Source organism: Lepidothrix coronata, unplaced genomic scaffold (assembly GCF_001604755.1).
Source record: "Lepidothrix coronata isolate B3197 unplaced genomic scaffold, Lepidothrix_coronata-1.0 Scaffold9, whole genome shotgun sequence".
NCBI classification, from domain to species: Eukaryota; Metazoa; Chordata; class Aves; order Passeriformes; family Pipridae; genus Lepidothrix; species Lepidothrix coronata.
Window position 1 is genome coordinate 8,818,733 of NW_016690189.1, and position 15,795 is coordinate 8,834,527.

Here is a 15,795-nt window from a genome sequence, read left to right on the forward strand (position 1 = left end):
GAATCAGTTTCCCCTAATCTTCCCACTGAAGTTGAAAAGTCTGGTCAGATTTGTCACTACTTTGCCAAAGTAGTTTCTTACAGATTTGTTGCTCATTTATTACATCTAAGAATCTCATATGTTAAAATGAGCATTTGAAACAAAAAATGAAGATGACCTTCACTGGGGACTTTCCAGCTGATGAGTCTTAAAGAAATGTATCAGTCTCACCTTTCCAGAGCTTTATCCACAGTCATTCTTACTATCCTTTTCCCCCCTTCTTCCCACCCTCCTCTCCACCCCCATAATATCCATCAAATCTCTCTTTTCCTAAGCTTGTTCCTTTGATAGTTCAAGGAAACTCTGCTCAGATACCTGACATTCCTTTGCTTTGGAGCCTCTTTGCAGATACTAACTAGTGTGGAATACTTCTCTCAGTATGAGAAGTCAGTAACCATCCAGCCTGTTAATTGTTATGGGTGGACCAGGAGGGACTCAGTCTCATTTGGAAGATGCCCTTCATTAAACTGGGCTATGGTTTCCTTCAAAATAATTCACCTTAAAAATGCCTTAGAACATTTTATTCAGATTATTGCTTTTGGCCCAGTTTGTGCTGTTACTGCATTTTTCCTTTACGATACACCTCTAGAATGTCCTACTTATTTCTCTGCTGCTTACTTTCAAGAACTGAGAATTGTGCTGACATGATACTTTTAGGGGAATAAAAAGATTGTGATTGTTGCAATTCTCTGTTGTAAAGTTTCTTATAAAGCCATCTGTTTCACCTTGAAATGTGAAGGTGGTTTGCAGCTTTCTGTGTGGAAAAGATGTTACTTGTGCTTTTTTTTTATTGGGAGCATTCTTACAAGCTGAAATGAAGAGCTGTGAGAATGGATTCCAAGCTCCTAAGTGTCAGAAAACAGTTCAAGAAAGCGTCTTGCATTCTAGTCTACCGTACCTGTTTTAAGAGATTGAAAAGTTCCAGCCACCTCACAGCAATAAGCATATGCTTTAGACATGACAATTTAGCTAGATGGGTATTTTCAAATGTTAATTTCTTCAAATGTTAATTTCTGTTTCTTCAGGGTTTTTTTCCCTCATAAATTGCTATATATGAATAATTTAGCAGTTGTGGTTTCACTAGGCAGTCTTTGCTGAGGTTTCTGTACAAGTGATTTGTTAAGAGAGTAAATGTAAGAGATGCCTGGCATTGTGAACACTGTCAATACCGTTAATGATTTGGTAATGGTTCTTTTCTGAAGAAGTCCTAGTGCTTATTGTCAGTCTGTCTGACAGGTTATTGTTTTCCTGTTTGACTGTAGCTTTCTTAAAAAAGTGTAGTGTGGGGAAGTTGTACGCATGAGGGCACTGGGGCATCGAACCACAGTCAGTAGGGACTGTAGTACTGGCATGATGTAGTCAGTGCCTCTGCAGCGGAGGCTAAGTGCTTAGAGTTAGTTACCATTGAGGGGAGGCTCGCTGGTTCAGCAAAATGAGTAATTTGTTACCCAGACATCCTTGATGGCAGCTGTGGCTAGAATAAGATAGAGGCAACAGAAGAGCATCACAACTATTGCCATAAAATCCTGTTTATTTTAACAAGTGTGTCATTTGGTTCTCTCTGAATCCTACCCCTTACAGTTTAAAATTCCTGAGCATTTCTTCTTTCATGATTCATGGTGTAGCTCAAAATACCATGAGCTTAAAATACCATAGTTCTATATACTCTATAGATTGTGTGTATATATATATATATATATACACACTGTATAGCTCAGTTTATTCCATGGCTACTAGTTCCCAAGGTTGCAGCTATCTGACATACATTGTTATTTTAGGATCTTTTTTCCTGCTCGTAACATCTGTAGTTTCCAGTCCAATAATTGCTGTGAGCTGTAATTCATTGAGTTTAAAATATAAAATTGCTTCTTCAAACAGAACCTCTCAAATACTAGCTGAAAGGTGGGACAGATTTTCCACTTGTGACCATGTTTGAACAATGCTAAGACATTTTAATAAGAATTTACATAGGAGAAAATTCATCCTATTTAAAATGTGTGATAGAAACTGGTGACAGAAATGAAACCCAGAAATGTCCTTGTCTGCTTGTTAAATCCAGCTTTAATGATCACTTGTTTTGAAATATGTAGAAGTTCAAACAGATTTGGAAGAAAGGAGTTTTCACCATTTCAAGTTTTCCTGATTTGTTTACTTGTTATGACAGATCTGCTGCCAGTTTAATCTGAAACCTTTTCTCCTGTATCTTTTTTAGAGCAAATGCTTTGTTTAACATTTGGATCAACTATAAGTCAAAACTACCAGAGTGGTATTACAATGAAAGACTCGTGCAAGTTGGTGATTCCCTTGCCCAGATCAAAGTAAGTCATACGAAATTGAAAAAGGTTCAGTCACAGTGTTTGTTTCATTGTGTTTCTGTGCTACTTTAATTTTTAATCATAATTTGCTGGCAGCTATTTAGAAAGTAGCTAAAAGTTTTACAAAATAATTCCAATGAGAGTTGGTGATTTGTGTCTCTTGCTTATTTTTGTAAAATTGCCCTGATTTTTTGGTATGTTTTCTATATCTATGTTTTCTATGCAACCATTGCTTTTTTAAACACCCCAAATTTTTTCTTTAATATCTGTTTGATGTTTCAGCACAGTAGAGTATAATATCTGACTGTGCTTTTAGATGCTGTTTAAGTACAAATTGACAATGATAGAGCAGTTCCACTGACTCAACTCAGTGCTCAGTTAACCAAATGTGAACAGAAAGACAGGAGAGGAACAGAGAACAAGAGCCAGAGTGCAATTACAGCTATATGTACTTGAGAGAATACAATTAAAGGTGTAGAGAATTAGTATCATTTAGAGTAAGGAACAGCTCCTAAACAGATGCTGCCTGTTTACTGTGATTTCGTGTTTGTAACAATCCATCAGTGGATTTTTAAACTTTTTTTCCGTGAACATATTAGAAGATATTTATTTGGTCAATATACTTTGCTGGCTTAAAGCTCTGGCTTGTCTGTATTATGGGACAGTGAAGTATGTATTTTGACTTTGTCCTTCAGTCTTCCAGACCTATTTCAGACACAGATTTTTGATATTAGTCTTCTAAATAGTTGATTTTCCTAGGAAAATTATATTTATAGGATAAAAGTTTGTGGAAGTCTATAATTTATTAGTGGAATTCTTCCATGCTTTTGGAATGGTTTCTGTAACTTTTACTTATTTTTTAACATAATGAGAATAAAAAATTATGTTAAACAAAGTTCGTATTTTTTTCACAACAAGAATATTAAATTTTAATTCTCCCCCCCCCGGAAAGAAAAACAGATAGCTGACATTGTGTTTAAATTGAAATAATTTTTAGGAACTTGACTTCTGTGTTCGAAAAGCAGTTAAATGCCAATTGTCACCTGTATTCACTCTTTTTCATTCTCTGCAGCATATGTCACTTTAGGTTCCTTTTTTTGCCCTAGAAAAGAAAAGGGAATAATTGGAAATGTATCAAGATAGTTTGAGGGGCCCTCTTTTTGAGGAACATATCTAGGAAAGCTGTTCTTTCACTATTATGTGCTTTGATTATGGAAAACAGCAATGATAAATGCTAACTGTGCTATTTGTAGAAAGTATATACGTGTGGCTACTAGGTGAGCTTTTCCACAGACCACAAGAAAGGTATGCGTATCATGGAGATGTTATGAAGTCTTATATATCATTCATTGCATTTGTGGAACCATTCTAATTGAAGGTCATGGTGTTGGTTTAGAGAAATAGAAATACAGAAATATAGAAATGCTTCAGGAAGCTTGAATAACAGCAGTTGTTAATAGTCCCCTTATTGCCTAGGCAAGTCCATTCGTGTTTTCTTCATGTTTTCCTGAAGTTTTCTTTGCTTCTGGGCCCTAGAAATTGCTTGAAACTTTACATGAAGCTTTTAGTACTTGGGAACTGCTGCTCTTCAATGTGCACAGTAGGGTTATTTCAAACACATCAAACCCTGCTCTCTATACTTTACATTGGCTTCCCATAGCACCACTCAAATATTTGGTCCTTGATATTCAAGGTGCTTGATGACTTGGCCCTATATTGCCTAAAAGTAATCTAGAGTTCTCACTAATGATTTCTGCTTGCTGCCTAAAAATAATCTAGAGTTCTGGGTAAAGACTTCTGCATGCAACTTCAATCCTCTAGTGTAATGTGTTTATCTACAGTAGAAGTAAAGTTATCAATGTTGTTGAAAAAGTTGTTTTGCTGGCCAGCCTAAAATTTTGAGATGAGCTTTTTTTTGGAACTCCCATTTTTAGGTGCATTTCTTTGACTTAATTTTAGAATTAAAACCTAGTTTTCATTCTATCTGTTTTTTTTCCTGGGGGGCAAAAATGATAGAAACAACATGAGATGGATATTGCAAATTTTAAATGTATTACAGGAAAGATGAATGTGATGTAACACCAAGTTCTGTGATAGGTAGGGTAAAGCCCATTTCATAAGTACCTCTCTTGACTCCTAGTTGAAAACTAGTTGATTATTTTTTAATCTGCTTTTACATTATATAATAATTAATGATGTGTAGTCTTTAAATAATAATTATTGCATATGAGCAGTCAGTGGATAATCACCAACTTAGCTGTCTGTTCTGCTGCTATTTTTTTAATGCCTTCTCACTTTAGATTACTTCCTATTATACATCTGCTATGTATTTTTTAGGACACACCTACATTCATGGAGTCATGTATCTGGAAATTACTTAGTCCATTAGTCATCATGCTGATCAGTACTGACTCGTTTTTTTCCCTGCCTCCCTCTCTGCCTGTATCTGCCTGTTATCTCTGGTCATACACCCATATTTTAAACTGTTTAGGAGAGAAATTACCTTTACGTTATGTATCAGTAACTACCTTAGTGGTACTCTGACCCACGGCTTTGGATTCCAAGTGTTATCACAGCCTGAATCTATGTGTTAAGTCACGCAAGTGACTGGCTGCCTCTAAATGTCCATGGAAAGTCAAAGTCTCTGTATATGGCTGCTGCTGTCACACAGCAAAGAGGATAATAGGGCCATGTGAGTTAGACTCCTCAGATGATTAAAAATTCAAGGTTAGTGTTACTATGGTGGTAGGAATTTATATTGGAAAAAAAAGTGAGTACAAGGAAATACATAAGACCTTTTTGTGATTAAACATGAAAGGATCATTTTTACAAATAGGAATTAGTTACTTTTTATTTGAGCATTTATTTAGTGAATTGGAATTAGTGAAATTGGTAGAGAAACCTCTGTATAATCTTCGCTGCGGAAGAGGTGGTGGTGACTCGGTAAGTGGCACTTCCACATCTGAGTCAGATCTGAACCATAGTCTCAGCATGATGTTAGTGGTTCAACATGTAGCTGGGGAGCTTTATTTTGAATGAGATATAGAACTCAGTATCTGTTTGTTAACAGTTCTTAAAGACCCAGTGGCTGATTTCTTGGCTGTATGTAAGTTCCAGTTGTCACTTGTTTCATTCTTTTTAGTGCATCTTAATCTTCCTCTCTGCTTTTATAGAAAAAAAAGGGCTTTGACAACAGAGAAACAAGAAGGAGAGAAGTGAAGATGTCTGTATGGTTTATAAAGTTCTACATTATTGAATACTTTTCTCAGAATTGTAGTGTCATTGTCATTATTGTTGCAAAGCTGCAGAACATTCCAGGAACCCTTTGAGTTTATTACATTATCCCGGGATCCTACTTTACAGTTGTTCTGTGATAGCTCATATTTATGAATAAAATAAAAGAATCTCACAAAAACTTGCAAGCCATTGTTTTAAGTATTTCAGCCTTTCATATGCTGAGTGTTCACACTGCATTGTTGGATATTTACGTAAAACTGTAGTGTTTTACTCTCAGTTGCTCTTTCACATTGATACTTTTTTACATAGGGATAATAAAAAATAATATGTTTTATAGAAATAGAAACATAATATACAAACTATAAAAAGAACATATTGTTCATTTTTCAGGAATATAAGTTGGCACTTCTCCACTGCTATGAAAGATACCTTCAGCAATTTGTTTCTGTAAACCTTGATGATATCATGGATGATGTGCATCAATTTAAATCCACCTTTTTTCCATATGGTTTCAGAGATAAAAATGCTGCACTTACGGTAGGTTGTGGGTTTTTTTCATTTTTTTTGGTCAAAGACATTAACATATTCAAAGTAAGTAGCTTATTTTATCCTACCCTAATGTGTTTCATATTAATTATATATTAGCATTAACTAATCTTTATTAATTTGTTGCTATAAATTGTATTGAGATTTAATGGTCATGTGCATGATATGAACGTCTGGAGTTGGGGTATATTTTTAAGAGGCTATAAGTGCTTGATGCTTCTGTGGCATAAGCCAACCACTATCAACTTAATGTTAAAAAAGGCAGTTTTCTCTGAACTGGTTATTCTGTAACTCTTTACAGCAGTTTTTGCTCTGAAATAGTTGCTATTATCCACTGTCAGAATTAGGATAGGGGCAAAATTTGATAAATGTACTGCAACTGTAGACATTTCTGTACTGTATGATCTAAGAACTAGGCAGAGTGCAAGACAATTTGTTTTAATGTGTTTTCTGTCCTGTAATTTGTACCATTAATGCACAAAAATGCTACAGGTAAAAAAGCTCATGATAGTAAGCAAAGCAGCATTGCATTACTCCATGTAGCTTATTTGCTTGCTATGAACAAAAAATGCAGAATACTGGATAGTTCTGTAACTGCTTTAAGCTCTGGGAAGCTGAGTGACCTCAAGAGTGTGTTGGAACCCCTTTTTTGTTAATTGCTTGTTGAGGTAGGGACTTGCAGTATATCTTCTGTTATCCGTGGAAGAAAGTGTTTCAGTAGATATAGGGGGAATGCTAAAAATGTGTTAGATTTTACCATAAGCAGTTTTTTGCCAAGAAGGTCTATCTTCATACATAGTGGATATTTTGAATTAACTAATGCAAGTTACTCTGTGATCAAGAGCAATGAACAGAAACAGTAAGCACCTCCTGTGTATTGAGGTAATCAAATTCATATTCCGCTAGTCAGAATGCAAATAGGTGTTTAGAGAAGAGAAAAAAGCAGACAGTTTGCTTAAAACCTAGGAGCAGATGTCATGATAGAAGAGATACTCTGTTTGTATAATTTTTTTGTTTTTCGGTTCAGCTTCCTAGAAAGACTATGATGAAAGACTATGTTAATCCATTTTTAAAAAATGTTTTGTAAACACATTTGAAGTTCCGGAGATGCTTTCTTCTGTTTCCTGTATGTCTGCCTAGACCTTGAACCAACGCTAGTGCCAAATATTATCATGAGTCTATACTAAATGCCTGTTCTATAAGTTTAGAGACTGAGATATCCATAAATTTTCAGATATGGAATCTAATTTGACAATGATCCCTAAAATTGGAAATGGAAAATGATAATGTGTCAAATGATTACATCTAAAGGCTTTAGATGTAATTTTTTTTTTGTCAGGTTCCTGCAGCTAGCTTTTGGTTTTTAGTATAACACTAAGAAAATCATTGAAATGGAGTTTCAGGGCTCGAAACTTTCAGCTTCAGTTAATTAACTGCAAAAAAAAATATTATTAGGTTAGTAATCTTCTGAGAGGTTGATGGGTACTGACTGGCCGTGTCTCACTTAGCTCATTTTCTCACATGTTGGTTTGTTCAGATGACGCTGTACTCCAGACAATACTGTGATCATGTTAGGTTAGGTATTACAAGGAAAAGAGGGACCAAATCATTTGTAGAAGACAAAAATAACAGATGAGAGTGAGAAATAAGATATTGGTGACACAGATGGAGAAGTCCAGAAAAATTAAGACTTGCCTTAGTTTATGGATACATCTACAGAGAAGCCAGCAGTTAAAGCCAGATTGTTTGAATAGCAGTTTAACACCTCATTCTCCCTACACTCCTTTCAGCAGCCCTAGTGCACTATGTGCATTTTCATCCTGTGACACAGTGGAAACTGATTCAGGCTAATGGTACAGCAACCCTAAAGCTTTAGCACTTTCTCTGTATTCTAATGCTCATTTCAATGTCGTGCTGATTTTTTTTCTGATATGCTTGATCTTTTCCAACTCACCATTTCGTTGTACTTTGATGATGTGAACTGACATATGCTTGTATTTTAATTAATTTTATATATGTTTCTGTTTGTTTTAGTTCCATGCTTTGCAAGCAAGAAATGTTTGCATTTATCAGATGGTTTGCAGCAGAGACAGAAATCTCCAGAATCAAGAGTCCCTGCAGACTTGTTTAGATGTCTTGACCTCATTACGACTCACTATGCAAGTGGCTCTACCTCAGGAGAATTTGTGTTGGCTTATCTACAACGGTACATTCCTTTGCTAAGCAAAGCTGTGGAGGGAAACTTTTGTACATGTTCTTTAAGGTCAACCTAATGGTCATGAATAAATCTCTAGTTAGCCTTCTAGTTAGTCTTCACTCACATTAGGGGGTTTTTTTGGTGTTGTTGTAGGAGTTATTTTTGTGTTTTGTTTGTTTGCTTGTTTGTTCGTTTGTTTGTTCTTCTAAAAGAAGGGACTTTAAGATTGAAGTTTCTACATAGTGTGCCTTTTCAAGTGAACTGTTATAAAAGCAACAGCTTTTTTATCATAACTGTTTACAGTGTACTAATAAAAAGAAATCTAACAGCACAGTAAGGGCATTTTTTGAGTGAATCCTGATTAACAAAAACACCCTCAAGATTTTTTTTATCAATAAATGTTTGTGTTTATGAGTTTGTTTTGGTTTTGGGTTTGTTTTGTTCTTTTTAAAGTGGATTGTAGGTCTAAGAGTAGAAAGTGATTGCCTGCCGTTACATATTTGTATTTTCTAAAGTACCTTGAAGGCTACAGTTAGTAATAAAACTATTTTAAAAATACCATATGAAATTTAAGAATTTTAATCTCTATATAAGCCTTTAATGTACTACTTGTAAATGCTTGAATTAGGAAAAAGGTGAAGAAAGAATGGAACTTCTGCAGACTAGATAGAAAGAGAATGATGTATCAAGATTTTCATTTCAGGAACAACAACAGTATATTTTTGCTTTGAAGTGCAATGTTATTTAGTCCAAAGTCAAAATGCTGTTATGAATGTGTTATGAACTGACTATGGTCAATTGTTGCAATATAAATTGAGGAGATAATATGATTTAATATCATTTAAAAAAATTTACTTTCTTTTGTCAAAATTCTTATCCTGTTTTGCTGGGACTGCCTTTGCCATCCCTACTTTTGAGGTGTGTGTTTTACTGTCTATTTCTATGGGAGAAGAATTAAAGTATATTCACTTGCCATTTTTACATCCCACTACCTATGTGCAAGACAGGCCTATGTACCTATCCTAGCCAATAATCTACTCTAATTAGAATTAGGCAGGAACTCAGATTTTCCCAAGTTCCTGAGCATTTTTCTGCAATTTCAAACAATAGATTTTGTGCCTCATTACACATTTGACTGACAAAAAGAAATCTTTGTAGTGCTTGCTCCATTCGAGCTTATTGGCATAATAACACCCTTCTAGCTATGACAGTTGACACTGTGATGCCTCCTGCTGCCACAGGTGTCCCTTTCTGAACATTCATACAGACAGAAGAATAGGCTTTTTTCCCCCCCAGAACTGCAGTTTGAAAAGCAATTTTGTGACATAGCTTAAGTAANCGTGTGGCTACTAGGTGAGCTTTTCCACAGACCACAAGAAAGGTATGCGTATCATGGAGATGTTATGAAGTCTTATATATCATTCATTGCATTTGTGGAACCATTCTAATTGAAGGTCATGGTGTTGGTTTAGAGAAATAGAAATACAGAAATATAGAAATGCTTCAGGAAGCTTGAATAACAGCAGTTGTTAATAGTCCCCTTATTGCCTAGGCAAGTCCATTCGTGTTTTCTTCATGTTTTCCTGAAGTTTTCTTTGCTTCTGGGCCCTAGAAATTGCTTGAAACTTTACATGAAGCTTTTAGTACTTGGGAACTGCTGCTCTTCCAATGTGCACAGTAGGGTTATTTCAAACACATCAAACCCTGCTCTCTATACTTTACATTGGCTTCCCATAGCACCACTCAAATATTTGGTCCTTGATATTCAAGGTGCTTGATGACTTGGCCCTATATTGCCTAAAAGTAATCTAGAGTTCTCACTAATGATTTCTGCTTGCTGCCTAAAAATAATCTAGAGTTCTGGGTAAAGACTTCTGCATGCAACTTCAATCCTCTAGTGTAATGTGTTTATCTACAGTAGAAGTAAAGTTATCAATGTTGTTGAAAAAGTTGTTTTGCTGGCCAGCCTAAAATTTTGAGATGAGCTTTTTTTTGGAACTCCCATTTTTAGGTGCATTTCTTTGACTTAATTTTAGAATTAAAACCTAGTTTTCATTCTATCTGTTTTTTTTCCTGGGGGGCAAAAATGATAGAAACAACATGAGATGGATATTGCAAATTTTAAATGTATTACAGGAAAGATGAATGTGATGTAACACCAAGTTCTGTGATAGGTAGGGTAAAGCCCATTTCATAAGTACCTCTCTTGACTCCTAGTTGAAAACTAGTTGATTATTTTTTAATCTGCTTTTACATTATATAATAATTAATGATGTGTAGTCTTTAAATAATAATTATTGCATATGAGCAGTCAGTGGATAATCACCAACTTAGCTGTCTGTTCTGCTGCTATTTTTTTAATGCCTTCTCACTTTAGATTACTTCCTATTATACATCTGCTATGTATTTTTTAGGACACACCTACATTCATGGAGTCATGTATCTGGAAATTACTTAGTCCATTAGTCATCATGCTGATCAGTACTGACTCGTTTTTTTCCCTGCCTCCCTCTCTGCCTGTATCTGCCTGTTATCTCTGGTCATACACCCATATTTTAAACTGTTTAGGAGAGAAATTACCTTTACGTTATGTATCAGTAACTACCTTAGTGGTACTCTGACCCACGGCTTTGGATTCCAAGTGTTATCACAGCCTGAATCTATGTTTTAAGTCACGCAAGTGACTGGCTGCCTCTAAATGTCCATGGAAAGTCAAAGTCTCTGTATATGGCTGCTGCTGTCACACAGCAAAGAGGATAATAGGGCCATGTGAGTTAGACTCCTCAGATGATTAAAAATTCAAGGTTAGTGTTACTATGGTGGTAGGAATTTATATTGGAAAAAAAAGTGAGTACAAGGAAATACATAAGAACTTTTTGTGATTAAACATGAAAGGATCATTTTTACAAATAGGAATTAGTTACTTTTTATTTGAGCATTTATTTAGTGAATTGGAATTAGTGAAATTGGTAGAGAAACCTCTGTATAATCTTCGCTGCGGAAGAGGTGGTGGTGACTCGGTAAGTGGCACTTCCACATCTGAGTCAGATCTGAACCATAGTCTCAGCATGATGTTAGTGGTTCAACATGTAGCTGGGGAGCTTTATTTTGAATGAGATATAGAACTCAGTATCTGTTTGTTAACAGTTCTTAAAGACCCAGTGGCTGATTTCTTGGCTGTATGTAAGTTCCAGTTGTCACTTGTTTCATTCTTTTTAGTGCATCTTAATCTTCCTCTCTGCTTTTATAGAAAAAAAAGGGCTTTGACAACAGAGAAACAAGAAGGAGAGAAGTGAAGATGTCTGTATGGTTTATAAAGTTCTACATTATTGAATACTTTTCTCAGAATTGTAGTGTCATTGTCATTATTGTTGCAAAGCTGCAGAACATTCCAGGAACCCTTTGAGTTTATTACATTATCCCGGGATCCTACTTTACAGTTGTTCTGTGATAGCTCATATTTATGAATAAAATAAAAGAATCTCACAAAAACTTGCAAGCCATTGTTTTAAGTATTTCAGCCTTTCATATGCTGAGTGTTCACACTGCATTGTTGGATATTTACGTAAAACTGTAGTGTTTTACTCTCAGTTGCTCTTTCACATTGATACTTTTTTACATAGGGATAATAAAAAATAATATGTTTTATAGAAATAGAAACATAATATACAAACTATAAAAAGAACATATTGTTCATTTTTCAGGAATATAAGTTGGCACTTCTCCACTGCTATGAAAGATACCTTCAGCAATTTGTTTCTGTAAACCTTGATGATATCATGGATGATGTGCATCAATTTAAATCCACCTTTTTTCCATATGGTTTCAGAGATAAAAATGCTGCACTTACGGTAGGTTGTGGGTTTTTTTCATTTTTTTTGGTCAAAGACATTAACATATTCAAAGTAAGTAGCTTATTTTATCCTACCCTAATGTGTTTCATATTAATTATATATTAGCATTAACTAATCTTTATTAATTTGTTGCTATAAATTGTATTGAGATTTAATGGTCATGTGCATGATATGAACGTCTGGAGTTGGGGTATATTTTTAAGAGGCTATAAGTGCTTAATGCTTTTGCGGCATAAGCCAACCACTATCAACTTAATGTTAAAAAAGGCAGTTTTCTCTGAACTGGTTATTCTGTAACTCTTTACAGCAGTTTTTGCTCTGAAATAGTTGCTATTATCCACTGTCAGAATTAGGATAGGGGCAAAATTTGATAAATGTACTGCAACTGTAGACATTTCTGTACTGTATGTTCTAAGAACTAGGCAGAGTGCAAGACAATTTGTTTTAATGTGTTTTCTGTCCTGTAATTTGTACCATTAATGCACAAAAATGCTACAGGTAAAAAAGCTCATGATAGTAAGCAAAGCAGCATTGCATTACTCCATGTAGCTTATTTGCTTGCTGTGAACAAAAAATGCAGAATGCTGGATAGTTCTGTAACTGCTTTAAGCTCTGGGAAGCTGAGTGACCTCAAGAGTGTGTTGGAACCCCTTTTTTGTTAATTGCTTGTTGAGGTAGGGACTTGCAGTATATCTTCTGTTATCCGTGGAAGAAAGTGTTTCAGTAGATATAGGGGGAATGCTAAAAATGTGTTAGATTTTACCATAAGCAGTTTTTTGCCAAGAAGGTCTATCTTCATACATAGTGGATATTTCGAATTAACTAATGCAAGTTACTCTGTGATCAAGAGCAATGAACAGAAACAGTAAGCACCTCCTGTGTATTGAGGTAATCAAATTCATATTCCGCTAGTCAGAATGCAAATAGGTGTTTAGAGAAGAGAAAAAAGCAGACAGTTTGCTTAAAAGCTAGGAGCAGATGTCATGATAGAAGAGATACTCTGTTTGTATAATTTTTTTGTTTTTCGGTTCAGCTTCCTAGAAAGACTATGATGAAAGACTATGTTAATCCATTTTTAAAAAATGTTTTGTAAACACATTTGAAGTTCCGGAGATGCTTTCTTCTGTTTCCTGTATGTCTGCCTAGACCTTGAACCAACGCTAGTGCCAAATATTATCATGAGTCTATACTAAATGCCTGTTCTATAAGTTTAGAGACTGAGATATCCATAAATTTTCAGATATGGAATCTAATTTGACAGTGATCCCTAAAATTGGAAATGGAAAATGATAATGTGTCAAATGATTACATCTAAAGGCTTTAGATGTAATTTTTTTTTTTTCAGGTTCCTGCAGCTAGCTTTTGGTTTTTAGTATAACACTAAGAAAATCATTGAAATGGAGTTTCAGGGCTCGAAACTTTCAGCTTCAGTTAATTAACTGCAAAAAAAAATATTATTAGGTTAGTAATCTTCTGAGAGGTTGATGGGTACTGACTGGCCGTGTCTCACTTAGCTCATTTTCTCACATGTTGGTTTGTTCAGATGATGCTGTACTCCAGACAATACTGTGATCATGTTAGGTTAGGTATTACAAGGAAAAGAGGGACCAAATCATTTGTAGAAGACAAAAATAACAGATGAGAGTGAGAAATAAGATATTGGTGACACAGATGGAGAAGTCCAGAAAAGTTAAGACTTGCCTTAGTTTATGGATACATCTACAGAGAAGCCAGCAGTTAAAGCCAGATTGTTTGAATAGCAGTTTAACACCTCATTCTCCCTACACTCCTTTCAGCAGCCCTAGTGCACTATGTGCATTTTCATCCTGTGACACAGTGGAAACTGATTCAGGCTAATGGTACTGCAACCCTAAAGCTTTAGCACTTTCTCTGTATTCTAATGCTCATTTCAATGTCGTGCTGATTTTTTTTCTGATATGCTTGATCTTTTCCAACTCACCATTTCGTTGTACTTTGATGATGTGAACTGACATATGCTTGTATTTTAATTAATTTTATATATGTTTCTGTTTGTTTTAGTTCCATGCTTTGCAAGCAAGAAATGTTTGCATTTATCAGATGGTTTGCAGCAGAGACAGAAATCTCCAGAATCAAGAGTCCCTGCAGACTTGTTTAGATGTCTTGACCTCATTACGACTCACTATGCAAGTGGCTCTACCTCAGGAGAATTTGTGTTGGCTTATCTACAACGGTACATTCCTTTGCTAAGCAAAGCTGTGGAGGGAAACTTTTGTACATGTTCTTTAAGGTCAACCTAATGGTCATGAATAAATCTCTAGTTAGCCTTCTAGTTAGTCTTCACTCACATTAGGGGGTTTTTTTGGTGTTGTTGTAGGAGTTATTTTTGTGTTTTGTTTGTTTGCTTGTTTGTTCGTTTGTTTGTTCTTCTAAAAGAAGGGACTTTAAGATTGAAGTTTCTACATAGTGTGCCTTTTCAAGTGAACTGTTATAAAAGCAACAGCTTTTTTATCATAACTGTTTACAGTGTACTAATAAAAAGAAATCTAACAGCACAGTAAGGGCATTTTTTGAGTGAATCCTGATTAACAAAAACACCCTCAAGATTTTTTTTATCAATAAATGTTTGTGTTTATGAGTTTGTTTTGGTTTTGGGTTTGTTTTGTTCTTTTTAAAGTGGATTGTAGGTCTAAGAGTAGAAAGTGCTTGCCTGCCGTTACATATTTGTATTTTCTAAAGTACCTTGAAGGCTACAGTTAGTAATAAAACTATTTTAAAAATACCATATGAAATTTAAGAATTTTAATCTCTATATAAGCCTTTAATGTACTACTTGTAAATGCTTGAATTAGGAAAAAGGTGAAGAAAGAATGGAACTTCTGCAGACTAGATAGAAAGAGAATGATGTATCAAGATTTTCATTTCAGGAACAACAACAGTATATTTTTGCTTTGAAGTGCAATGTTATTTAGTCCAAAGTCAAAATGCTGTTATGAATGTGTTATGAACTGACTATGGTCAATTGTTGCAATATAAATTGAGGAGATAATATGATTTAATATCATTTAAAAAAATTTACTTTCTTTTGTCAAAATTCTTATCCTGTTTTGCTGGGACTGCCTTTGCCATCCCTACTTTTGAGGTGTGTGTTTTACTGTCTATTTCTATGGGAGAAGAATTAAAGTATATTCACTTGCCATTTTTACATCCCACTACCTATGTGCAAGACAGGCCTATGTACCTATCCTAGCCAATAATCTACTCTAATTAGAATTAGGCAGGAACTCAGATTTTCCCAAGTTCCTGAGCATTTTTCTGCAATTTCAAACAATAGATTTTGTGCCTCATTACACATTTGACTGACAAAAAGAAATCTTTGTAGTGCTTGCTCCATTCGAGCTTATTGGCATAATAACACCCTTCTAGCTATGACAGTTGACACTGTGATGCCTCCTGCTGCCACAGGTGTCCCTTTCTGAACATTCATACAGACAGAAGAATAGGCTTTTTTTCCCCCCAGAACTGCAGTGTCTTTTATACTTCTCGAACTGATTTTTGAAAAGCAATTTTGTGACATAGCTTAAGTAAATTTTTGACAGGTTTTTATTTGTAAGTCACTTTGATGCTC

At 35.1% G+C, this 15,795-nt stretch overlaps 1 protein-coding gene across 5 annotated transcripts in view; it reads left to right on the forward strand.

Moving 5' to 3' along the window:
* Positions 1-15,795, forward strand: part of CFAP54 (cilia and flagella associated protein 54) — a 113,621-nt gene that overhangs the window by 3,056 nt on the left and 94,770 nt on the right. For 4 of the 5 annotated variants that reach the window (XM_017804532.1, XM_017804533.1, XM_017804534.1 and 1 more), the window contains exons 1-2: positions 12,045-12,185; positions 14,229-14,400. In XM_017804532.1, coding sequence (XP_017660021.1) covers positions 12,114-12,185; positions 14,229-14,400 — 244 coding nt within the window. In that variant the 5' untranslated portion in view covers positions 12,045-12,113. Of the gene's footprint in view, positions 1-2,251; positions 2,358-5,981; positions 6,129-8,171; positions 8,344-12,044; positions 12,186-14,228; positions 14,401-15,795 lie in introns of those variants that run through there. The other variant, XM_017804536.1, reaches the window with a different exon arrangement.